The sequence below is a fragment of the Sturnira hondurensis genome, unplaced genomic scaffold, assembly GCF_014824575.4.
Source record: "Sturnira hondurensis isolate 20B ecotype Veracruz unplaced genomic scaffold, ASM1482457v3 Scaffold0021143, whole genome shotgun sequence".
NCBI lineage: Eukaryota > Metazoa > Chordata > Mammalia > Chiroptera > Phyllostomidae > Sturnira > Sturnira hondurensis.
The window spans coordinates 9,004,466-9,031,034 of NW_028093774.1; the positions used below are offsets into that span (position 1 = coordinate 9,004,466).

General features: G+C 49.6%; 1 protein-coding gene across 3 annotated transcripts in view; it reads right to left on the reverse strand.

Annotated features, from left to right (window-relative positions):
• TDP1 (tyrosyl-DNA phosphodiesterase 1) overlaps positions 1-26,569 on the reverse strand; it is a 64,840-nt gene that overhangs the window by 35,400 nt on the left and 2,871 nt on the right. For all 3 annotated transcript variants that reach the window (XR_005064319.1, XM_037031222.1, XM_037031221.1), the window contains exons 3-13: positions 22,617-22,660; positions 21,527-21,582; positions 17,781-17,877; positions 15,003-15,037; positions 10,636-10,728; positions 8,671-8,838; positions 8,180-8,258; positions 5,628-5,813; positions 4,997-5,045; positions 3,056-3,122; positions 1,450-1,557 (exon numbers count right to left, since the gene is read on the reverse strand). Coding sequence is in view for 2 of the 3 variants with exons in the window: in XM_037031222.1 (XP_036887117.1) it covers positions 1,450-1,557; positions 3,056-3,122; positions 4,997-5,045; positions 5,628-5,813; positions 8,180-8,258; positions 8,671-8,838; positions 10,636-10,728; positions 15,003-15,037; positions 17,781-17,877; positions 21,527-21,582; positions 22,617-22,660 (982 nt within the window). In the remaining variant the exon portion in view is untranslated. The remainder of the gene's footprint in view (positions 1-1,449; positions 1,558-3,055; positions 3,123-4,996; positions 5,046-5,627; positions 5,814-8,179; positions 8,259-8,670; positions 8,839-10,635; positions 10,729-15,002; positions 15,038-17,780; positions 17,878-21,526; positions 21,583-22,616; positions 22,661-26,569) is intronic.

Sequence of the window (26,569 nt, forward strand, 5' to 3'; positions counted from 1 at the left end):
GGACAGGAAGTGGAGCACGCAGCTCCAGGGATCTGGAGGAGGGAGAGTCCAGAGGCGGCTGGCAAAGCCTCTGGGAAGAGATGACGCCAGACCTGAGCACAACTGGGGAGGCAGAGAGAGCAGAAAAGGGATCAGGAGAGGGCACCCTAATACCTGGGCTGCTGGCAGGACGCTTTCAGGGGCAAAGGAGAGAGGCTTGGCTGCTTCTGGGAGCACATGTTGGGGAGCACCAGGTAAGAAAGCTGAGAACGGTGTGGCTGAGGTGAACGCCAGCCTGAGACTCTGGACCTCTGTCTGTACGAAGTGTGTGTAAGGGGGGATTCTGGACACAGGAGAATGAGGAAAATCTTGTTAGCAACAGACAAAAGGTCATGAATGACTAGGACAGGTGGCCTGGGAAGAGGACAACCTTGGGATGGGACAGCAGACAGGTGACCATTTCAGAAGTTCAGGTGGTAAGTATCTGACCTATTATTTCAGGGATTAGAAAAGCAAAGTGTGCTCTAGCTAGTGTAGCTCAGTGGATTGAGCTCGGGCCTGCAAACCAGACATTCGCGGTTCGATTCCCAGTCAGGGCACATGCCTGGGTTGCAGGCCAGTTCCCAGCAGGGGATGTATGAGAGGCAACCGTACATTGGTATTTCTCTCCCTCACTCCTTCTGTTCCCCTCTAAAGATAAATCAATAAAATCTTTAAAAAAAAGAAAAGCAAAATGTGAGGCATTTCAAGGATGAACAAGCTCTGAAGTATATTTCCAAGTCATCCACAGGCCCACCTCAACTGTAGAACAGATCCCTTCCTGTTGCCATCACTCATGTCTGTTTTCTGACACCTCTGAAACCTCAAGCATCTCAAACGCACTACGTAGACCTTCCCGTTTTATCCTGTATGTCCAGCATCCACAGGGGGCGGGATTTCAGTCAACGCTGCAGAATGCTCAAGGGAAGGATCAGAACAAGAGCATGGCCAGGCGTGACGCCTGATGATGAGACAGTGGGCAGGTGCCTCTACAGCACAGAGGGATTCTGGGAAAAATCTCCTCCTGGATGGACAAGCAGTTTGGGATGTTCTGACTTCTGAGATAAACTTGCAGACAACAAACAGAAATGCAGGGTGTTGCTGGTAGGTGTCATCTGTACCCGGGGTCTACATCCTCCCTTGTCTTGAAGGGCTAAGACTGGATGCTAAGCATTATCTGAGTTATTCAGGTTGCGTCTCCCAGGTGGGCTGTAATAGTGCTGAGTGCCATGTGGACAAAATCAGGCCATGATTACAACCTGTGCAAAGGGGTTGGTTACGGGCCTCCTTTCAACAGGGCCCGTGTAGGACACACACACAGAACTAATGACAATTCATAAAATCCCTCTTTAGAAAAGGATGTGGTATTCAGAGCAGGAGTTACACACACATTTAAAAACCTCTCCCACCAGGAACAAGAGGACTATTTACCTTGTGACAAGGAACCAAGCAATCCGACTGAAGTCTGGAGAGGGCCTCATGTACGTCTTAATATGCGGCATGGCATTGCTGCGGCCTGACGTCTCCGCTGACCATTTGCTAGTGACAAGAAAGACACAAATCACTGATGAGAAAATACAAACGGGTCACGATCCTCCCATTAGAAAAGTGCTGGAAAACCCAAATCCTATAAAGAATGGCGAGTACACAATTCTCTTTGATATCACCTGCGGTATCTTCTCACACTCTGCTCAGGTAGCAGAATAATGCTCACTCATCTTAGAATGCAGGAGTGTTGAGAAAAATTCACCACCATGCACAACAAGCGCCTCTGGCACGTGGCGCCCCTGGCCCTTTGCTACGAATGCACACAAGTGTGCAGATGCCATATTCTGTCTGGTGTGCTTTTCACGGCGTGTCTGCACATCTCACCCCCTAGCCGGGCTGTGAGTTCTTAACAGCTGGAACTGCGCTCACAACACAGTGCTAGGTAGAGGCTCAGTAAAAGCTTGTTGATAAAACGCAATACAAAGTGGGGAAAATACAAACAGTATGAATATCGTAATGGAAAGTTGAAAAGCAACGGCATAAATCAGAAACACCTGAGTCGAATGCTGACATTTGTGCATCTTCAGCTTGGTTTCTAAGTCTGCCGTGTTGCAGGACTGAGGTGCTGTGGGAAAGAATGCTGTCTATCCCAGGGTGACGACCTGCACTTACAGGAGGACGGTCCCTTAGAGAACAGACTGTCTGCAAAACCCAATGTCCTCTGTAAGGGACACCCCCCCCAAGAAAGTGTCACAGAAAGGCTCCAGATGACATACTATTGAGTTAGATGGGAAGGTGGTCTGCCTCTGTTTCTGGCTGTTCAGCAAAATAAGTGGATTTTTAAAAATATTTTATTTATTTATCTTTAGAGGGGAAGGGAAGCAGAGAGGGAGAGAAATATGGTTGCCTCTGCTGGGAACTGGCCTGCAACCCAGGCATGTGCCCTGACTGGGAATCAAACCTCGATCCTTTGGTTCACAGATCCACACTCAATCCACTGAGCTATACCAGCCAGGGAAAATAGGTGGGTTTTGAAGCAAGTGTGGAACTGGGATCAGCCTGGAAGACGCAGATGTGCGACCACTGTGGCCGGAGCACAAGGGACTCTCCTGTCACCTGTCCATTCAGCCACACAGGGAACTCTTCCTACAAAGGGATGCTACCCCTGTGCCGGGAAAGCACGCGAGCACCGACCCTCAGCAGGCTGGCAGGCACACAGCGCGGGGCTGTGCAGACAGAATGACTGCACTTCGCATACCGGAAATATGAACCAAAAGGTATTTACGTAAATTCTAAACTATCCAACATGTTCTTTATCTTCTTCTTTGTGTGCCAATGTATAAATAGAAATGCCACAGAGATCAATTATATTCTTTGGCATTAAAAACCTATTCAAAAAAATGTTCAAAACCATGTTTCAAATTATTTCTGTCACTAACATATGTAGCTAAAATATAGCTATATTATGTAAGGCTCTTTTAACAAATACGACATAAATAACACACTTATTCCAAAGGAAGCAACAGCAGCATCTAAACCAAATACTTACTGGAAATAGGAATGAAGCCAACTCTGCTTTTCCGCTGTCTGGATGCTATAGGGAAGAGAGCCCCCAGCTTTTGGAAGAAGAAAAATGAAGTAAATAATAAAACTTATGGAAGATAATTTGAGGATCCTTCATTAGGAAGAAAAATCTATAGTAAACAGTATGAAGCTTAAAGGAAAAAAAAAACAACAACCCAAAACTACTTCCATTATTTCATCTTATAAAGTAGTTCTTTGAAAGAAAAGTGTCTGTACTTGCACAGGTATGTTCCCTCATTGGGGCTTCCTTTCTTAGGGATGTAAATTAAATGTAAATGTATACTGTCTACCAAAAAAAGGTATTTAATCACTTGGCGATGGTAATTTGATATCTGTAACAGCAGAGATTTGAAGTGTTAGAAGAAAACAGAAAGAATCCTGGCCCATCCGGCTGTCAGCGTGAAGGCTAGCTGAGGTGTGGAACACCCCGTTTTTGCCTAAGACCAGGACACTCGGGCAGGGCAGGGGGACAATTCCTAGGAGAGCTCGGTTCTCCGCCTTCCTTCACCTGCTACTCTGCTTCTTCCCAACAGGCTGCACGCTCGCTAAACAGATTCTTACCAAAGGGAAAGGATGGTCACTGAAATAAAAGAAAGTGTGAATAAACAGGTAAGTTTTTTAAAAGAAATTCTAAAAGCCATGTTTCTGTGAAGAAAATAAAGACACGGTTCCAAGGGGAAACACAATTAGAGGCCAATGTTTTGTTCATCTTTGACAGGAGGGAAGTCCCGCTGTAGCCTCATCAGTCACTTCCCAAACACAGGACGGAGCTTCCCCTTGGTAACCTCTGCCCGCAGGGGCTTTAACTTTCTCCACCTTTTACCAAAGGCTGCACGATGCATCTCCTGTCAAGTCACTAAAAACATATTTAGGGTTTCAGGACCAGTTGTAAAGTAGCTTAATTGGAAATGCCATGTTGTTCTCTGTTAAAAAGTATGCTTTGAATGGATCTAGTCTATTAGAAATGCAGGAAGAAGACGAAAAACAAAGAAATGAACAAAAAGTACCCCACCATGTCCCTGAGTCTCGGTGAAATAATTTTACCTTTGTCATCAAAAAGCAACAAACGGGCTAAAACACTGCAAACCCTATGGCTATTTCCCTGGCAGGGTCACGTCTGGTTTGACAAGCATTAGGTGGGTTAAGTTAGCCCAAATTCAGAGTATTCTGCTTCTAGCCATAGAAAATGCCAATCAGACTTTTCTCCAGAGACGTACATTGTTTAGGATTTTGGTCATTACCTCCCGAAGGCATTATTCGGGGAACTGAATTTCAAATAAAAGTTTAGTGTCTGGCCCTGGTATAAGAGAAACGGAGAACCCAGTGATGTCTACAAAATAATCATAGACACTCACAGATGAGGCCCTTGAGAGATGAGATGTATCAGTCAGGCTACACGAAAGGTTTCACCTCAATACCAAGCATAAGTTCTGAACCTTGGATACACCTGCATCCAGGATTCACATGGGAAAGAGGCACCACAGACACAGACAGGACGTGGAGAGGGGGAGGGCAGAGCAAGGCGTGTCAGAAGTGCTCTGAAAAGGCAGGGGCAGCAGAGGCGGCTGGGCTTACTCAGGTGTCTGCCTGGACAGCCAGTCTGTTGGTGGCAGAGGTGAGAGCGGCCCTATTGGTAGAAATGAGATTCTGACTCAGAGGGTTATCGTAAGGATTAAAAATATCCACTAATTGCCTTCCTGTATCACCTTCGGAACATTGCCAGAGCTCAGTGTTACCAATATTTCATGACTCTTGCCCAGTGAAGATAAAAATCGTCTCCAAATTTCTAGCCAATACGTTCACATCCCAAGGAGGAAGGTATTCTCACTGCATATGTTTAAAAGTTTACCAGGCATTTATGAAATATACACAAAAATACAACTGTGATAGCTTTCCCAACAACTACCTGGATATCCTTCTAAGCTGGTCCGCACATTTTCCACAGAAGGATAGATCTACAAACAAATAAAAAAATACTCAATAAAACTAGGAAGGTATCATGTTGAAGAAACTATTTGTTAAAAGGCATGCTGACTAGTTTTTTAAAAAATGAAAATCTCAAAAATACTCAGAGACTTGAAAAACATGCTTTAAATTTTAAAAAGTTCCCCTTTCATGAAAAAAAATTGAACTTCTGGTAATTAATTTGATGATAAAAAATTACACTTCGATTTGAGTTTCTCCTCTTAAATACCACATTAACACTGAATTGAATGCAAAATTAACTATTAATTCAGAGGTGTCTAAATAATTAATCATGCACATAATTCTGTCGGCAATGCTTTACCAAAGATTTTTTCCTGGGTTGACCACGACCTGAGGGTGGGGCTGAAAGCTGCAGGCTCGCTGGCAGCTGACGGGCGCTTTGGCCCCAAGCACCACGTGATGAGGGCCCCTTGATTACAGAGACTGCTGTTTCTGTCCCAAGCTCTTGAATAAAACCTCTCCTGAACAGGAGGACCGATTCCAGATTCCTCTCCTGGACCCGAGCACACAGGTAATTAGCCCCCCCACCCCTCCCCAGGAGGAGCACTTACCAAATGGAGAGGAGCGACGTCTCTCCCTGGGGCCCTGCTTTCCTTCCCCAGGGTCGCCAAGGTCTCTGTAAACTCGGAACACAACCATTTCGACGCGTCGGCCCCCATGGAGCCGATGCTCGAGAACTGGCCTATGATGGGCCAGGCCTCTGCGCCCGGTGTGGACGAGGCGTGTTCTTTCAGAAGCTGGGAAGAGTAACAGTGAACACAGCTGTCACTCGAACGAACAGAGACACTGTCATGACTCAGGACGCGGTTTCCCACCCTTGAATCCCCCGATTAACAAGGACACGCTGGAAATATTAGCGATCAATTTCATGCACAACTACACATCTTTTCCTTCTTTGGGGAATACTTTTTAACCTCTAAAAATATTTTACTGGAGTAAGTAGACAGGAGAAGTCTTCTTCTCCTCATCTCTTTGATTTGTACTAAAAGCAAGAACAGATTAAATTGTTTTTAAAAGGTCTACGTATACTAGTGGGAATGCCAGATAAACCACCAACTGCCTTGCGCAGTTACATTTTTGCATTGAAATCATAACTGTTTAACACACCTACAGAATACACAGACGGCCGAACTACCGTGCATTCTGACCCCTACCAACTGAAAGAAATTTAACGCTTGCGCTCCAGGTATCTGTTATAATAGGAGACGATCCACTTACGTATAGATAACACTACCTTGAACACTAAGACTGACTTGTGTTTCCTGCTTTGATACTTGTGAAAAGCTTCAGAGACAATTTAGAAAACGTCTGGAGATCTCATCCATTTACACATTCACACCAAGTAGCTGCCCAGAGGCAAGACAGAGCAAGAAAACTGAACCCTGGTTCCTCTACTCTGACCGATGCATTGTTTAGTTTAATGTGTGTTATTTTCTTTACCACAGCTCAGGCACCAATATTTATAATCACTGCTGCCGAAAAGCCCAGACAGCTCTCGACTTGCACTGTGGGTGCAGCGCTGTGTAGGGAGCAAGGCTGAGCTGACAACTATGAGACCCCCAGTGGGCTGCATGACCCTGGACAAGACCTCCTGCTCCGTTCACATCAAAGAAGCAGACTCTGTTCGTCCCCCCACTGCCCTGGAAGGCAGCTGGGATTCGACATGAGCTCCTGGGCATGAGAAGTAGCTGGAAAACTCTAAGATGCTACTCAGCGTCCAGTGAGACCTCGATCCCCCACAGCCTGTGCTCTTACCTCGTGGCCCGAGCAGCCTGTCCACATACTACTACTGGTGCTGAACACTCGGCCTGTGGCCGCACCCACTGTTTCATTCAATCCTTACACACTCCTGGGAGCAAAGCACTACTGTTGTGCCCATTTTACAGATGACACGAGGGGCAGGTCAAGGAGCAATACAAGGTCACGTGGCTTGTGCACAGCAGGTCAGGATTGGAGCCCAGGCACCCATGAGGCTGTGCACTCAGCCAGCTGCGCTAGGTCACGACGTAGCGTTTTGTTATGCCTCTCCTACAGGCGTGAACCGAGAGCCTGGCTGCCAGGTCTCGCCTACTTTCAGTTGCAGTCTCATTTTAAAAAAAATTAAAAATTTCATTAACAAAGGAGAATTCTTACATAACGTAAATAATTTATGGAAAAAGAGGTAAGGCTTTTAAAGAAGACACTTTAGGAATATTACTAAGGCCAGTAAACTGTTTCCTAAGAGGATATAAAGAAAACTTAAAAAATATCTCTTTTTTAGCTAAAGGGCAAGGGAAGGGGAGAGAGAGGGAGAGACACATTGATGGGAGAGAGAAAAACCAACTGGCTGCCTCTGGCTCGCTCCCTGACCAGGGACCAAACCCAGGCCCGTGCCCTGTCCAGGCGTCGAACTGAGGCCCTTCTGCTTTACGAGACAATGCTGACCAACTGAACCACGGGGGGTCAGGGCAGGAGATGGAGAAAACTTCAACGTTCAGCTTGCCTGTAGTTTTACCATGTTACAGGCTTTCTTTATTCATTTTCATACCAGCAGCCAGTGTCATTTTCGTAGTAACAATTCTCTTAAGGGCACTGACATAGGGAACACAATACACTGTAGCTCAGCTATAGCCTGTCCGCAACACTGCTCTCTTCTGTCTGAGTTTGTGGGTTAAAAGTCCTTGATATGCGGATCAAGTGCTACAAAATGAGAAGCCTCTAATGATCGTTATTGTAAGATATACAACTAAAAGTCCACTTAGAACAGTCCATACCTACAGGAGAGGCATAACAAAACCTTAAAGATCACGGAGAACTACAATTAGCCAACCTACCATGTGCTTACTGTTTGCCCAGAGCTGTGCTAGGGATATTGTGACGTTGCCAACAAAACAGTCACAAACGAAAGGGGAGACAGCATACATCGCAACAGACGATACACATTCAGGGCTGTACCTCTGGGCCACACATTAAATACACAGACACTAACAAAAGCTGCTGAGCAAAAAAAGGTTTTAAGTAAATTTACGATTTTGTATTGGGCCGCATTCATAGCCGTCCCGGGCTGCAGGTTGGACACCCCTGCAAATGTTTATAAATGTTTAATTAGTAAAAATTCTGTTACCTTCCTAAGCCGAAAGTGTCCCCAGTTATCTTTCTGACCTCCTTGAAAGCGTCCTGGGGTTGATCCGACGAGGTAAACACTACAAAGATACAAAACGTAAGTTACAGGGCATTAGTCATGTGATTTACGGACCCCCAGATGAAATGTTTTAAGAGCCAGCTCATTTTCCTGGGATGCCTCCTCAGAGTGGTGAGTGACACTTAAACCCCTCTCTGAGCACCTCGACTCCTGGCGTAGGTGCCAGGTGAAGAGCCCATTCATTCGGAGAGTCCTCCACCAGGAGCCTGAGGGTCTGTGGGAGGGCGTCCTGGCCTCACTTTGGTGGCTGAGAACTGGGAGACGTACAGCGACAGCCTTCTGCTTTCATCACATCGTGTAGGGGGAGCCAAGCGTCACTCAGCCTCTTTCTGAGACCCCTGCACCCTAGATCCCTGAGGCTCCCAGGCAGCACCTACAGTGAGCCCCCAGTCGACTTCGAGGACGACACATACTTGGTCTCAGAGAGGTCATGGTCCCGGACGACGTCTATCCACTCCTTGAGAGGGGGAGCGTTATAAGCCGTCAAGTAGCTGATAAGATCAGATTTAAAGTGTGTAGCCGATTCTCCAGACGTGTGGGTTCCGTGGGCAATTCGTGGGTACAAAGGGCTCAACCATATTCTGGAATGGGGAAAAAGGGACTATTCACAGGCAGGCATGCAACCGGTCCCAGTGCCACCTCTGCGTGGACCCTGCGCTCCCCTAAGGAAGAGGCGGATCCCCACTGCCCATCTCCACCGGCTCCACCGGCTAAGCCGAGTGGTCCTCACGAAATATACACCTGATCACGGCACTCAGATGGCTTCCATTGTGTTTGGGATTATTTGTGAACGCCTCATGGGGAACTCAGACCCAGGAAGATGGGGCCTCTGCCCACCTCTCCCAGTACAACCCCTCCACGCTCCTCCTCACCCATTCGCACCTCCCTCCTCCTCCTTCCCGCCCCGCCATACTACCTCCCGAAGTGTGCAGACAACACTTAATCACTCTACTCTCAATTGTAGCAAACCCACACCCCCTGCTGTAACCCCAGCACGTTCTGGCCATGACTGAACCCATGTAGCATCTGTGAGGCAGAGTGACGGTCCTCCCGACCCTGCACCAGTCAGAATCACACTGTTTCGAGATGCATACTGTAAGTGGGACACTCAAACCAGAATGTGCTTCAAGGAAAACTAACAGGAAGTGGGAGTGGGGGAGGGGAGTGCAGAGGGACCCAGAGATGTTGGGCTCAGAGAAAAGACCATCTTTCAAACCGGACAGGCTGTCTGGAGGGGCAGATACCTCTGTTTCTTCATGCACCTTTAGGTCAAAGCAGGCCCAGCGGAGGGAGGCTGGCAGGCTCTATACTGCAGCCCGACCCACGGTGGGAGTGGACTCAGGCAGCTAATACTTCCGGAGTTAGGGGCTCTAGCTGAGCTGGGGTGGGGGCAATGATACGGGGCAAGGTTGGTGGGGGGAGAGGCAGAGGACGACAGTGGAGAACACCTGAACCCTGAAGGGCTCCTGGACGAAGGCCTGAGTTCCTTCTAACACAGAACCGATTAACCACCATCGTCCCTTAGCCATCTTTAACGGCAGGCAGAGACGAACCAAACGGCTTATGCGAAGGAAAGGTAAGTTAAAGCTTGTCACAGTGAAGGGCTCACAGGAGGGAGAACAATGTTACAACTTGATCTGGGAAAATACCTAAAAATAAACCCAAACCCCTCCTGAAAAAAGAGAATAAACTAGGCCCAACACACATGCGCCAAGGACAAGGGGTCAGTAATGCAAACAAAGCCAGAACCACCGTCCTGTCAGCTCCCAGACTCACAGCCCCACTGAACGTGTAAGAGGCCCTGAAAAGACGCCAGTGTGGATGCGTCCTGTGGAAAACCACGCTGGTCAGGGGCGAGGGGACTCTTAGCACGTGGCCACCACGGGTTTTCCTGTGACGCCCACCGGGAAGTGCAAGCCCAGGCGCAAGTGGGTGCAGGGGTACGTGGAGACTAGAAGGCCCTCTGGCGGGTCTCGCTGGGACCGGGACAAGTTGAGACCTTCCACCAGCGTCCTCTTTCCTGCCTCAGCCACTTGGATGTACTTGGCTGTGAAATGTGTAAAGTCCCATTTGGTGAAAACAATGAAAAAAACCTGATGAGTGTAGACAGTTGCCTGTGTTTACATGTAGACCAGACACAGCTGTGGACGATTATGTACCGACCTGGTAACACTGGTCACCTCAAGAGAGAGAAATTGGGGGAAAATACTAAAAGAAGGCTATCCTTCGATTCTGCCCATGTATTTCTTCTGTGCCACACGAGTGGGTTTTATACAATCAGAAGGATAGAAAAACAAAGAAAACAGAGTGAGTGTTCTGGCTGCTGACCCGCCTCAGCACACCCCGCCCCGGGTGTGACATGCACGGAAGCCACGCACCCTTGCGTCTTCTGGTGCCAGTCCTCGCGGATGAGGTTGGCGGTGTGGATGACAACCCGCAGGCCTTCTTCGTACAGCAAGAGCATCATTTTCCTTCAAAACCAGAAAAGGCATCAGAAAGCATTAACGGCACTTTCAAAATACGTAATACCTTCCTAATGCCAATGCAATAGCAAAAGGAATTCTTCAAACTCCCATATTACCCAAACTTTTAACGTTTATAATCATCCTTTCTTCTACACATCATCAAAGTCTGCTCAAATGCTCGGTAGAAAACCACCTTCCAAAATGCTCAAGTGCGTGGTGGTCCGCGCACTTTTGCCCCGTCCTGCCCCCACGGCCAGGCCTGGCGTTCAGGCCCTTCCCCTCCAGGCGGCCCCCTACCATCTACTCAGCACCGTCTGTCACCAGTAGGGACAACAGGAACCTCTCTGTCCAGTGTTTTCCAAAGAACGGTCGCAACCTCTCACTGCGTCATTTCTAGCATTTTTAGAAAACTGCCCTGGAATAAATGATAAACTCAGCGGACTGCACCGGTTTCTGTTCAGTACTGGTCCATGGACCGCGTGTCGCTGGACAAGCAGAGACGTGTGGGGGAGACTAAAACGACCGATTCTTTCTCACCGCGGGTTGCAGTTTACAGAGAGTTTGAAAGAGGCTGCCTTTTCATCCTGCACAGTGGGCCTGGTCTGTCCTCCCTTTTCTTCTCCACTAACTCTCCTTCTTTCTTCATCCATCCTAGGAGAGTCCTCTCTTCCCCGGGGGCCTTCGCAGGCTTCCAGCCACCAGACACCGTTTCATGGCAGCGAGAGGGGAAGGCACGGCCAGAGGGGCTTTTGTCAGAAGCCGGGCACCTCAGCCCCAGCCTTCGTCGGGCAGACGCTGTGTGACGGCGCTGTGTCATTCCGTGGCCGAACCTTGATTTTTCTTTACTTGTAATGTGAAGGCTCAACCCGCCTCCCCCTCTTCTTCACTTCCCTGCGTGGTTGTGAGAACGGAGTAGGGCAGCATTTTGTTGGAGGTGAAGTGCCCTCACCGGTCCACTCTGTGAGTCCTTCAATGCCCTGCTTTCTTCTGTCACTGTTGGGTGACTTCCTGATTGTTTCCTAGTTATCTCAGGTGGATCTGAGCTCTCTGTCCAAACAGAGATCCTCTTCTCAAGGCCCAAATGCTACTGACCATTTACTGATAGAGGTCATTCACCCGTTATTCTCTCGAATCAACACGACAGTGTTTGGACAGGATGGGCTAAGCATGAAAAGATGCGGACGAGGATGTGCGAGCAGAGACCGGGACTCCGCTCCTGCCAAGACAGGAATCTGAGCCGCGCCAGCGAGCAGCAAATTAACGCGAAGCTGGAGAAACGACAGCTGTTGAGCCAAGCCTCTCTCCATCTGCGACACGTGCGCCCTGGAATCTGGGCAAATTGATGTACACAGTTACCAAATTAGCAGCTGATTATAATTAAGGATAAGCCAGTTATGAATTCGTGATGTGAGTTTTACAAATATTTCCACTAAGCGAGGCACCAATTACAAGGGGAACCACGCACTGACATCAGCGAGCCCCGTCGCAGAACGGTGAACAGACCTGGGGGAGTCCCACGCATCCTTTCAGAGACAGGATGGCTCATGCCTGTCAGGTCACAACCGAAAATGGATAAAAAGGGGTAAGACGTGGGGTGTCCCTTGAAGAATGCCGACCTGCACGTTACCTACTGAGCTGCAGGGGCAGCAAAAGGGACACCTGCCAAATCTGAGGCAATTCCCATGAAGGGGGAAGGAAAACCTGCGTCTGCAGAGCCCTACGTGCCCGGCACCGTTCTGGAGGTTCTGCAGCACGCCAGCTCGCCGTGTGCCCACAGTGACCCCGGAGCAGGTGCCACTGGTCCCACTCCGCTGCAGAGCCCATGGCAGGGGGAGGCGATGGTCACAGAACGAGCCAGAGGAAGAGCTTGCTTGGGTCAGATGTGCCGAGTCGTCCTCTCACTGCATGTGGCTTCCCAGGGACAGACAAGGGGTCGCATGTTTCACCACACTCGGGTGGGAGTGGGTGAGGGGATGCTGTGATCTGGGGGAGACAGACGACTGCGGGTGGAAGTGGAAAGAGGCATGTCCCGCCCACCCGGTGGCCAGTCCCTGTTAGACTGGGACAGTGGGCAGGGCGCTGCTCTGGCTTCCCTCCTTCCCACCTACGATTCTCAGGGTCACCGAGCTAGCCCTGCCCCTAGCTCCGGGGGAACCAAAGAGCGTTGGCACTCCGCAGCCTGGCAAGGGACAGCCTGGGCTTGCGGGACCTCCTGCCGAAGTATGGACGGAGCCTGTTCAACGTGCCTCTCGGGACTCTGGGCTCCTGGAGGACGGGCTGCACCGGGTCACTTCCCGGCGCTCGGCCCAGAGCCCACGGCTGACACAGGCCTGCTCAAGTGAACAGGATCTCCAGGCCACTTCCCATGTCCTGTGGCAGCTCCACTCTGTCGCGCTGGGAGGAGGTTTACAGCCGTCACCGTGGGCTGGAAGGGTTTCCTTTCCTAAATCATATGCCTGTCTTGCCTCTGACTGAAACATACGAGAACAAAACCGTCTCAAAACACTTTATATCCCCTAGAGCTGTGTCTTGAGAATGTAATAGGTATTTAATGAATAATTCCTAAAGCATTTTAAAATAAGCAACTGAAAGTAATTTCAAGATACTAATCTCCTACAAGATATTGCCATTTTAAGAAAATGTAAACCACACATGCTGTGTAACTGGGAAAGGTTCTCTAACTACACACCTAAGTATTTACAACTCCGAATGAAGAACTTGCTCGGGTTTAACTGGAAAGAGTGTCTGATGGGAGGCGGAGGAGGAATGAATTTGCAAAGTGCGTGCGTTTGTTGGGGAGGGCAGGATGGACCAGGGCAAACGAGGAGTCTGTTTCAGCAGCGAGCAAACAGAAATTCCTGTCTCCAGCACCGGCCGGAGGCAAACTGCTACTGCAGCCTCTGGCCTATAAAATGAAGGACCCCGACTTTTTAAACAGCTTTAAAAAGGGAAAGCCCCTCTGGGCTCAATCGAGCGTTCCTGCGTTGGGTCCTGGCCCTGCTACTATTTGCTAGCCTCTCAAATACAGGGTGACGGTGCCCATGGACTGCTGATTGCTGGCAGGGACCGTGTGGCCAGCACCCGAACCTGGCGGTCTAGGAGAGACACCGAGCTGCCTTAACTCAAGGCGACTCTGCATCCTCGGATGAAAGTAACATCCTGTGCACTCAATGCTACCCAAGCACTGATCGCTGCGGGAGCTCGGGCCCGAGTTCACTCTCCACAACCCTCAAAGCCTGTCCTCTACTGGACTGAAGCTCCCAATCCGGGAAGACTGGTAAACCAACAGCACCTACTGAACAGCACCTAAGACCAGACACCGGAGGGCTGGTGGGTATCTTTCACAAAATGGCCCAACTCTTTCCTCTCTGGTTTCTTTCTTAAAGCACGCTGGCAAAACAGTTTCAATGTGTAACAGGGAAGCTGAACGCATGCCTTCGCATCATGTCACTGTGACATGAGGAAACCCGTGATCATGAACGCTCACACTCCCACCTGGAGACTCCTTTTTGCCCTGCAGACAGACAGACAGACAGACACCTGAAGGAACGTGCCACGAGCGGCCGGCAACCCTGCTCCACGACTGGTCTTGATGAAAGATGAGGCTTTGTCACATTCACCTCACACAACCTTTCCGGAGAAGGGGGATTTACTAAGGAAAAAACCTGAAACGCGCTCACATACTTGTAAAAGGACTCAGCAAAAACAGCTCTAAAACCAACCTAAAACAGGAGTCCAGTTGATAACTGGGTACAATGTGTGAAATGGGAAGCAACAGAAAAGTTTTCCCAGTCTTGGTTTGGCAAAGGCTCAGAAAAGTATTCTAAAGGAAGTTTTTGAGATGTCTTGATCTAGAACAGGCCTCAGCCTCTTTAGGTGACAACTTTCTGTAAAACAATCTTTTTCCGTCCCAGGATGGAGCCGACCCTCAACATTCTACGTGATGCAACTTGGACTCTCATGAAAACCACCAGGCCGTCTTTAAGTCGGTGCAGGCTGCAGGCATGTCACTAACACACACACAGCCCCCCACAACCGCGACTGCACACCGCGGCCTCTGCCCTCCTGTGACGGACGTCCCGAACAGAACGTAGAAACCGCACCAGGTCCCAGTATTTTGTCTTAAGGCTGCTAGAAAACAACCCCACTTCCTCTAATTCTTTACTGACAGGTTTCCCCTCCAAAATCATCACACTCGAATCCCTCTAAGGGCCCTCTGCGAACAGCATACACTGGTCCACTAGCACCGTACCCTCTCCCATTTCATAAAAATTGCTTACGTGTGGTGTGTTCCAAATGCAATATCCAACTTTGCCTACAATGAAAAAGAAGTCAAGTCACTTACTGGTGAAAAAACACCTCAATAATATCTCTCCCCTATTAGGATTAAGTAACATTTCAGGTCGACTTACCTTGTTCTTTTTAGCTGCTTTTACTGCCCCCTAGTGGACAAGCTCTTGATCAACAACACAGCTTATAATACCCAGAGAGGCTCGTTAAAAATGATTCAATACTTTCTTCATTTTTAATTACAGTCATTAGAAGTTGAAATGCCTAATTTCTTCAGTTGTCAGAAAACTAATAAAAACAAATGAGACTCTATGCAAAGTTTTAAAGTAAGATAAGTTGGTTTATACAGAAATTAATAAATGCAAAAAGTTTTGAGTGCAGTCAAAGAACAGTAAGTGTGGTGGCAGCAGAAAGACATGTGTTACGATATTAAAACAGAAGTTTTTTTATATTAATAACATAGCAAGTGCTGAAAAATAAAGAACATGTATTATTAATTCCATGTTTGTGTTACAAAATAATACCTCCACATGCAAATGGGAGGGGGGGGTGAGAACCGAAGCATCGTATCGAGCACCCAGTGTAGCAAGACCTTGGTTAAGCAGAATGCACCCAAGGTGTGTGATATGAAAGAGTGAAAACAGAAATCTCAAAACAGCAGGTAGGGACGCACAAGTCCTAGCTTCACGACTGTGTGTGACTCTGGAAAATATTTAAATCTCTGTGCCTATTCATTCTCCTTTTTGCAAATGATGGGGCTGCTAGGGGCTTCAGGCGGTTGTCAGGCATGAATGAGAAAAGGCATCTCAAGGGTGCAGGAAGGGGGCCTGCCCAGGGCAGGATGCCACATGCGGAGGCAAGCCCCGCCCTCCCCGCCCACCTACCACAGGACGGTGGGCGGGGCTGCTCGCTGCAGGCAGTGTAAGCAACTGGCACAACAGAGGTGAGTCTGACACAGGCCCTGCTGTGCAGGTGCTCACGGAAAGGTGGCCCAGTCCCCTGTACTCTGGCACTCAGTGTTTGGGGACAGTCCCAGGCCGGCATGCATTTGTGCAGTCGAGCCACCAAAGACAGAGAGCAGGGAACCATATTTGGTGACTCTAAAAACTACAAAATTAGCATGAAGACTGCCACTCTACAAATTGACATTTGGCTCAGAAAAAGCAGTGGCCAAGAGACTTGGCTGTCAAGTTGAGGTTTGTTATACACTGTGTGGTTTTGGCAAGTCTAACCACAAAATCAAGGATAATGATAACTTCAACAGATAAAATTTAATGGGTGCTTTCTGGGGCAAACGCCCCAAATCCCTGGCACAACAACCCTGTGAAGAAGGGTATTAGCAATCCACTTTAAAGATGAAGGAGTTAACCTTGAAGATGAGCCCAGAAGGACACAGCTGGTACACGAGGCGCTAGGGCAGAATCCAGGTAGCCCGAACCGTGATTACCAGTGGGCCTTAATCTCTGGCCCCTGGCCCCAGTGTACAAAATAAGAGAAGTTTCAGCATCTGCGGTTTCTCTGACTGACGTCAAAGCCAGGAATTCATCGTACACACAAGAGGAATACTTCACACATGAAGTATTTCAGTAAGTCAGGATGGGGCCACGACCCTTCTGCCCCTCAGACTAGACCTGGGAGCTCCTGAACAGCTCTTTGCAGGAGGTTTGGAAGACAGTGGCTCGTCCCGCCCTCTAGTGGCGGGTCTGGAGCATGCCACAACGGCTCCTCAACTTTCAGGACAGGTTGTGCGTGAAAAACACTACATCTACTGATTTAACCACTAGTTTCCAAGATTCCTGTGTTATTTTATTTTCTGACCACTCAGTCTGATGAGAGTGCTTCTCCTGCAGTTTGACCTCTTCTGTTTTGGGAAGCAAAGCAAACAACGGGAGCTTAGGCAACTGCTAGGCAAAGGCGTATCTGAGCAGGAGGTGAACCCCAAAAACACTGGGAGAAGGAATGTTTCCCAACTCCAACTTCCTAAAGCGCAGCGGTGCAACCACAGTGCGGAGACCCGGATTTGAGAGGCACACTGACTAGATGCAACCGGAGGAGGACCAGAGGCTGGGGAGAGACCGGGAATCCGTGGTGCCTCCGATATGACCAGAGAAAGTAAGACACGTAAGGGAGATGGGTCAAGTGTGAGAATCACGGGCACATGCCAGGAGGAGAAAGAACCACGCTACGTGGCTCCAGTGGGGAGGAATCAGGACCAGTGCGTAGAAGTCACAGGATGAAGGTTGAGATTCAGTGTACGTGTCAGGTTGGCCAGGCCACCGTGTCCCAGTGTTTGGTCATGTGCTGCAGTGAAGGTCGAGTTTAGATGAGAGTAACTGAGGGAAACAGATGGCCCTCCCCATGGGAGGTGGGCCTCACCCCACCCGCTGGAGGCCACAAGAGCAGGCTGACTCCTTTGAGGACGGGGAATTCAGCTCCCCGGACTGCCTGTGGGCTCCAGCGGCGACACCCACTCCTCCCTGGGTTTCGGCCTGGTCAGCACCCCCACCCCTTGCCAAACCTCCCCCTGCCCCACCCTAGGCTGTTTCCCTGAAGAGCACTGACTAATGCAGGGACGTGAGGTCAACGTGAAGAAGAACCTTTCTAACCACAAGGGCCACCACAGGCAACATCGGAGCCCGAGCTGGCCAAGTATGTGCTGGGGCTGTCGGAGAGAGAATTCCCGAACTGGGCAGGCAGACAGACGAAATGTCTAACCGCCTTCCGACTCACAGGCCAAGCACGACCCCAGAGGGCAGCAAGCAGCCCACCTGGCAGAGGGAAATGTTTCCGTAAGGCTTCGCCTCGGCGTGCAGGTGCGCCTTCGCTTCTCGCTTCTCGCCGTGCACAAGTAGGACTGGCTTCTTCCTGAAAAGGGATCAGGAGCACATTCAGAATCCGTCCTTCAGGAAGCCGGACTCTTGCCGAGTGAGGGAATGCGAGCTTCCCTCTCACCCGCAGAGTGAGAGCAGGGCTAACACAGGGCAGCGACTGGTTCATCTCCACCGACCACTCGCCTTTACAGCGGGCCCACGTGGCCGGATCCCGAAGCTCTGCTGCGACCCAGAGGGGCTGTGACTCAAGAAAGTCCTTGAGTAATGAATTCCTTTCTTTTGTTAAGGTTTTATTTATTTTTAGAGAGAAGGGAAGGGAAGGAGAAAGAAAGGCAGAGAAACACCAATGTGTGGTTGTTTCTCAGATGGCCCCTACTGGGGACCTGCCCTGCAACCCAGGCATGTGCCCTGACTGGGAATCGAACCAGTGACCCTTTGGATCACAGCCCACAGTCAATCCACTGAGCCACACCAGCCAGGGCTGAATGACTTTCTTTGGTCCCAAAGGGCACACGGCTCTGTGTTAATGTTTAAATTCAGATGGATTAAAAGATATAAAATTACTGTTGTATAGCACGATGCTCTTTTCTTTCCCTTCTTTTGGACCCTTACTAGGTCTGCATTTACCAAGCTCCTACTGTGTGCTCAGCACTGCACTGGACTCCTAGGATACATGAGTGAACAGGCACACTTCCATGACACGATGAAGACTCATTAAAGGTGGCTACTTTTCAATGAGCCCAAGGTACACTGGAAATGCTGTATTCTTGAATTCCTGAAGGACAACACACACATGCTCTTCAGGAACAGACCAGGTTAAAAAGGCTTTTAAGGGAATCACAATCTTCTCCAGGTAATTCAAAGGGAGACGGTCCTTAGAAATCAATATACCTTTATGAGTGCTCCCAATAAAACAGAAATTGGATCTTTATCCAACAAGTAATTAAGCAAGACGAACAACTATAGCCACTCCCACATCCACCAATTACAGAGCCGAGCGGTCCCCAGCACACACACACAGGGGTGCCAGGCAACGAACAGGAAGGTGACAGAAACACACTTCTGGTCCAAGTGCCTGGCTGCTTAACTCCCACTAACGTGTTAGTCCAAGGAAAATAAGGAACGCGCCTTCCCACCTTTTTTCTATTTTACGACTAGAAAAAGAGTTCAGAGAACAAGGTAACAGGAGCTCAAGCACCAGCAACAACTGGCGTTATCAGGCCATCAGGGTGCTTTTTTAAAAGATGAAATCTTACTGACAGAAGCTGAAGTCTGCATTCATTCCTTCTACTTTACTGGTTCCAAAAACTATCACAAAAAGGCCCTTGTGACAGTTAATTCTATGTGTCAACCCGACAGGGCCAAGGGGTCCCCAGCCCAAACATGACCTCTGGGCGTGTCTGTGGCGGTTTCCAGACAAGACAAGCGTGTGAACGGGTGGAGTCAGTGGGGGCGGGGGGTGGGGTGGCATCACCTAGTCCACTGACAGCCCGACTCGGGGAAAGAGCAGAGGGAGAATTTGTTCTCTTCCTGATCGAGCCAACTGCCCACAGCAAATCTCCATGTATAGAGCGGGCAATCGTAGGTTTACAGTCGTTTGTATGGAAACTAGTTAAATAATGCTGCAAGATAAACTGTGTGTCCTGTACTCACAACTAAACCTGATTTGTGCTCCGCCCCGTGTATCTCCTACTGGTTCTGCTCTTCTGGAAAACCCTCCTACAGGCAGCAACCGAACGACAGCAGAAGGTGGTGCAGGCCTCTACGAGCTGAGTTTTTCTCTCTACACGTTCCGGATGTTACCTGAACTTGACATTCAGGCCATTCCTCCTCCTGACTATGCTCCTGACAGCATTCCCAAGGTGTGTCCAGCAACAAGTGGGTGTGGGGCTGGCAGGACGCTTCTGCCCCTTGACCACAGGTGCCGAGAGCCCAGTACCAGTATTTGGGAGCCCAGTACCAGTACCGGAGCCACTGTACCAGTTTTCTGGGGCTGCCAGAGAAGCACCACGAGCTGGGGGCTTAACCACCAACTTTTTGTCCCACGGTCCTGGAAGCACAAAGTCTGAGGTCAGGGGTCAGCAGGGCTGGCCCCGTGTGTGGGCCGAGGGAGGGCTCTGTTCCGGCCCCTCCCCCAGTGTCTGGATGGTGTGCCCTCTGTGCCTTCACTCTGGGTGCATCTGTGTCCCAATCTCCCCTTCCTGTGAGGACACGGCAGTGTCAGAGGGGGACCCACCCCAATGACCTCACCTTCCCTGGGAGACCCCCGAACCAGCCCTCCTGTCGAATCGGGACACCTTCTGAGGTGCTGGGAGTGGGACTGCCAAGAGACCCTCTTCAGGAGATGATTCGACACAAGGAGCCGAAGTCTGTGTTTTGGCAACATTTGAAAGGCGTGGCAACTTGAGAAGCAAAGGGACAAATGACAGAGTACCAATGCCACTAAGGACGCCCGTGGCCAGGAGGACCCACGGCAGACGGCTCGTGGCCTCCTGATGCCCGTCCTCTCCTCCCTTTTCCTGACAAGAGCCGGTCTCAGTCTGGACAGAGTGTGCTTGGCTGACTTCACTCACTGCCTCTTTCAGAGCCGGTCACTGTCCTGGGACCAAAAGCCACTCAGTGAAACACAGGCAGGTGTTGAGGGGGGGGCTTCCAAGAAGGCTGCCCAGGGGGACACAGCTGGGATGCGGCCCTCTGATCCTCTTCCTCCTCCCCCCCACCACATGGAACACAGACCAGGGATCTGGAGCATCAGGTACCACCCTGGACCCCAAGGTGTCTCTGAAGACTGAAGTCACACACGGGGGTGGTGGGACAGAAGGACAGAGGGGTTAAGTCTCTGGGAGCCACAGCTGTCCCCGAAGTGACCCGACACCCACTACCTGGACTTCTTAGGCTGGAGAAATGCTGTTGTTTTGGGTTTTCTGTCACACGCAGCTAAAACTAATCCTACATGTCACAGGTCAAATATGAGCCCTTGAGTGCCGAGGCCCTGGGAAATCTGAATGGCATTTCCTCTCGTGTTAACGACGGCTTCCATCATCTGACCCCTAAACGCACCAAGGACCTTGAGGATCCGATAATCATTTTCCCTGAATGAACACTCCTGGACCTCACTTGTTGTCACGGAGTCTGTTATATAAATGTATTAGAAACCAGGACAGGTACATGTTGTCGCAGTGTGATGCTATCCATCCTGTCTGCGTTGCCAAACTCCAGGCCGAGGAACTCCAGGAGACAGACTGAAACTCTACCACCTCCACTTCCTGGAGCAGGGAAGACCCTGGGACACCTTCATCGACCCCTAGACTACAGGAAGAACCTGGAGAAAGTCTCAGAGCAGCGCTGGTGCGGCAGGCGGAGCTTGGCAGGCCGGCCACGTGCCCGAGAGCTCACAGGCCAGCAAGGGGGAGGCAGCACCCTTGCCTTCACACTGACACTGGACATAAACTTATCTTACTTGGGTTGGAAGCTGTGGTCATCTACTTCTGGACTGAGCAATGGAGGGAAATAATAAGGTCTGTATAAGGAATGCACGTGATCAGTTAGAATAGATAAAAAAGTCCTTTTCTCAGATAACTTCAGGTGTCTATGATGGGATGGTTTAAAGGACATTCAGAAAGATGGCAGGTAGCTGCCTGAGAAGCACAAACCTGCCAGCCGTCTGGCATCATGGGACTCACCGGAACTCGGGTGGGTACTGTCTTACGAGCCAGCCCACGTCGAAGCAGTAGTTGAACTGGATGGGGAGAGAGAAAAGGCACTAAGCCACGGGTAATCCAGCCCGCAGTCTACACAGAGAACTGTTTGGTCATTAATTGAAAGAAACGCTGAAATGATGGTAGACTGCATATTTCATTTATGAACCTAGGCGGTGAGGCCACAACACTCAGAAACAAGCCTCGAATCCGCCTTGGAGAGGACACAGGCCCAGGGACCCAGCGGAGGACTGGTGAGAGAGCAGGCTTCCGGGCAGCCACTGCGAGCTCTGGCAGCGCTCGTACTGGCTGTTTCAGAGGGCTCTCGGATTAACTTCCACAAAGGGACTTACCCACTCATCCCCCCACACCCAGGTGATTATAAAAGGCTCCTCCCTATACCTGAGCGACCCTTGCCCCCCCTCTTGGATACAGGGACTAGGGCTAGCTAGGACAAAAACCCACCCCAAGGTTCTACCTGGGACCAGGGCTCTGGGGACCACGCCAAACGGGAGAAACCCCAAGCCCTTTGTTCTCTTCAGAGAGGGGACTTTCTCCCTGACCACTGAGTCAACAGCCTGGGGCAGTAAGTGATTTATCAAAACAAAGGGACCAGCCCCTTCTGGTTGGAGCAACCCAACGTGCAAAAGGAATCAACTTTTCGTCACCTTTTTTGGGGGGAGCTGCAGCAAATGTCTCACTTTTCGAAATCAAACTTGAGCTGGCTTTCGCCTCTCCACCCAAACCTCCCTGGGGGCTGCATCCCAGTCCCACGAGACCACCGGTGTCCCCAGCCCTCAGGCTGGAATTCCCAACGTGACCCCTGAGCCAGCCCTTGCAGCCTCCTCCAGAGCCAGGAGCCCACTGACAGCGGTAGCCTCGTTCCACGCGGGTGGCTGTGGGTCCTACGACTGCGGCTGGGGGATGTGGCTGGGGGATGTGCCATCTCAGGGACCCTGCGCTGGACTGAGACTCGGGTCCCCATCCCTCACAGTTCCTTACGGAGTTAATTATTTCTCCCCTTTCATCAAAAAATAAACCCCCCAAACAAACAAACAAGCAAACAAAAACTTACCTGTGCCGAAGATACCAGCGTCCCAAACAGAGGTGATAAAATATCTGAAAAGACAAAATATTTAAGCCTAATTCTTATTTTGATAAAAATTTTTCTAGTAACAATAATCTCCACAGGCCCGGGCAAGGTGGCTAAGTCGGCGGGAGTGTCGTACCGATGCGCCAAGGCCGCAGGCTCCAGCCAGGGCACATGCCGGAAGCAATCAATGAATGCACAAAGAAGTGGAACAACAAATCGATGTTTTTTTCTCTCTCCCCAAAATCAGTCAATAAAAAAATAATCACAACTGACTTAATACTCACTGACGCTCAAAATTTGGCTTAGAAAACAGAGAACTGAAAAATTACTCCAGAGTTAAGACTTCGGTGTCCTGTAGCATTCAAGGGAAAATTTCTGTTACGTAATAATACTTAGCATGTTTTCTTTAACACAATATCAAGTAAAACTAAAAGCTACAACTTCAATACTGGGTGAGCGGTCCATTTTAGAAGCTGCCAGTGAGGACAATACTGATGCATGTTGTTCTTCCTTCCAGATTTCTTAGTCTCTGCCTCCCCAGCCCGGGACTAACGTGGCTCCTGTGAGGGAGAGGTAGAGGCAGAGGCAGCCATGGCTCCACGGGTGTGTTTCGAATGCTCTCCGAATCTCTGAGGGAGTCCCACCTCTCACCCATTCCAGCACCACTTCCATGAGGTTAGGCCGGAGCTCAGGCTGCATTAACACCACCTCGACAGGAAGGACCTGACCACTCACCATAGCCACCTCCGGTCCTAGGTCCTAACAGACACATCTGCACAGGATCCAGGAGGCGCCAGGCTCCATTCTTTTCCCACGCGCTGACTCTTACTCCTCTCTGACAGCTTCCCAGGCGGGCTCCCTCCCCCAGGAGGCAGGGGCAGAGTCAGGGTCCGACCCAGGCTGTCCACTCAGCTCTGGCACTGCTGCTCACAGCCACCCACCTGTCCCGGAGGATGAAGGACGGGCTCGTTCCTCTATTTGACCCCTATCTGCCGAGCGCCTTCGGTCTTCCAGACACGAGCTGGATGCCGGGGCACAGAGGTTTCACAGCACAGAAAACTCCGCTGAGGGCAGCTCCCACCTCCGCGAGAGCTGTAGCACCAGGAGGTAACACTGCCATACAGTCCCTGACGCTGTCCCCCATTCCGCCCCACTAGTCCCTGCTCTCCCCACCTGTCTTAGTTTTACTCATCTGTCTCGGCCCCTCTGCAGCCCCCCTCCTCCTCAGTGACATCTTCTGAACAGTCCACAATTTTGTGTTGGGTTGGCCAAAAAGTCAATTATTTTTTTCCAGTTCGATGGCTCTAGTAGTGCTCAGTTGTCTTTACGTGCATTCAAAACAATGTTGTTGGACTGTACTGTGACAGCTGTCATATCAGCGTGCATTAAAAAAAAAACCAAACTGGTGAATTTTTGTGTAGCCATTTTAATACTGAAGATGGAAGAAATACACAACATTTTCAGCATACTATGCTTTACCATTTCAAGAAAGGTAAAAATGCAACTGAGACACAAAAAAAGATTCGTGCAGTGTATGGAGAAGGTGTTGTGACTGACAGAATGTGTCAAAAGTGGTTTGCGAAGTTTCGTGCTGGAGATTTCTCAACGGACAATGCTCCCTGGTCGGCAGACCTGCTGAAATGGACAGTGACCAAGCCGACACAGTGATAACAATCAACGTTATACCACGTGGGAGAAAACCAACATGGTCAAAATATCCAAATCAAATAGTTATTGGTGAAAATAAAAAATGTGTCCAAAAAATGTAATGGAATTTTTTTGCCAACCCAATACATATCATAAGTACCCTTCTACGTGCTGGAGTGACACAGTGAACAGTTAAGATGCTGAATTCCTGGGTTCAAATCCCAGCTCTACCATTTACCATCGCTGCGACCCTGGGCAGGTTTTTCAGCTTGCCTAAACTGCAGATCTACTGCCCATCTGAGGAAGACAACTGTAGCATCTCCTAACAGGCTGTTGTGAGAATTAAAGGAGATGCTCTGTGCCAAAGCTCCCGTCTCAACGTGCCCTCCCCTTCCTCCATATCTTGGTGCTAACAGCCAGTCTTTATCACTTTATTACACAGCAAAACCTTGCACAGTTTCCTGTTGATTTCCTATGTTCACTGCTGTCAAACAAAACAAAACAAAAGCACTGAGATCTGGCTCATATTTCTTGAAAGCACCCACACAAGAGAATCTCAAACAGAAAAAAAAAATAACCTGTCGAATCTAACTCCCTTACAGTGTGGAGTTAAACACACCAACATTTATGTATCAGAGGAGCTATATAACATATAGTTATATAACCATATGCAATTAAAACATTACTGATGGTGGGACCCAACCCAACCTTGAGAGTGGGCCAGAAAGAGGTGATCCAGAACAAGGACAATGTTCATTTTGAGCATCGGCCATGTCCACCTACTGTGCTGGTCACTTCCTGCGTTTCCCTCCTGTTTTCTGAAACCCCAGTTTAGAAGAAGAGCCAACTGACACGCAAAGAAAGGCAAGCAGGTCCTTTGTTAATCACATCTACAGGAGGCAGAGGTGAAGCCCGGTTTCAACTCCCGTGCCTTGACTCTAGCGCTCCTGTTGTTCCCTTTAAAGGAAAGCTGTTTCCTCTCCTCGCCTAACACTTCTGACACCAAGGGCACTGGGTTTTCCCCACATACCGGTTCTTCAATTCTCTGCAGCTGGATATCCTCCAATTTCATTCAATTCTGACACCATCCACCTGGCATTAGCATCATGTCTCACAGGGTAAGGGCTCAGCCCCCACCTCAAACACCCATCACCAGTCCAGACCTCCTGTACTTTTCTGCCTGTCCCTTCCCATGATCCCCTCCTCAGGTCTGGCCATTTGCTAGTCTCACAGGACTCAGGAAAGCACTTAGGATGACTGGGTTACTATAAAAGGGTGCAACTGGGGAAGAGCCACACGGGGCACGGGAAAGGGTAGGGAGCTTTGTGCATTCTCAGGTGTGCCCTCTCAGGTGCACCATCCCAGCATGTCCCCTTCCCTGAACCTCCACGGGTGCTCCAGCCCGGAGGCTGTCCAGACCCACTCAACTAGGGTTTTTTAAGGAGGCTTTGCTACACAGGCATTTTGATTAAGTCATGGGCCATTAGTGATTAGCTCAACCTCCAGTCCCTCTCCTCTCCCTAGGGTGGGCGACAAAGCTGCAAGTTCCACCTTCGGTCATGTGGTTGGTTCACTGGGCAACCAGCCCCCCATTCTTAGGGGCTTTCCCAAAGTCAACTCATTCACACAAGCCCAGGTGTGGTTGAGATGGGCTTGTTATGAGTAACAAAACATACTCCCTTGACCTCTATTACTTTGGAGCTATTTCAGGAGCCTAGGACAAAAACCAAATATAGCCAGAGATAAAGACCAAATATATAACACAGTATCACACAGATGCACCCCAGGCAATAACTGAAGCAACCAAAGACCATTTTTTGGTTCAGAACTGAGACATCTATTTGCATGCTGGCATTTTTTTTTGAAGTTTCTTTGCCAAGAACCAAAGCCAGGCTGCCGAGCAGTGGTCCTCAAACTTGGTTGGGCGTTAGAACCCCCTAAAGGGCTTGGCACACAGATTGCAGAGCCTGGCTCTCACTGAATGTGGGTGGGGCGGAGACCCTGCATTTTTAACAAGTCAAAACTGTTAAACACGCGATGCTGCTGACCCAGGGACCAAAGCAAACTGCTGATGTCAAGTATCTGCAACCCCATGAATAAAACGTTGCTGATGAAGTTCAAGCTCTAAGTGAAAAGTTAAACAATTTAAAACGGCACGCTTAAGTGTTCCCAAGCATTCATCTACAGGGCTGTGGAAACAGCCTCCGATTTCCTGCCCTAAGTAAACAGTTTGCCGTTAAAGTGGTATTTTTTTTTCCCCCCGAGGGTGGCAAAGACCGTGAGGACCT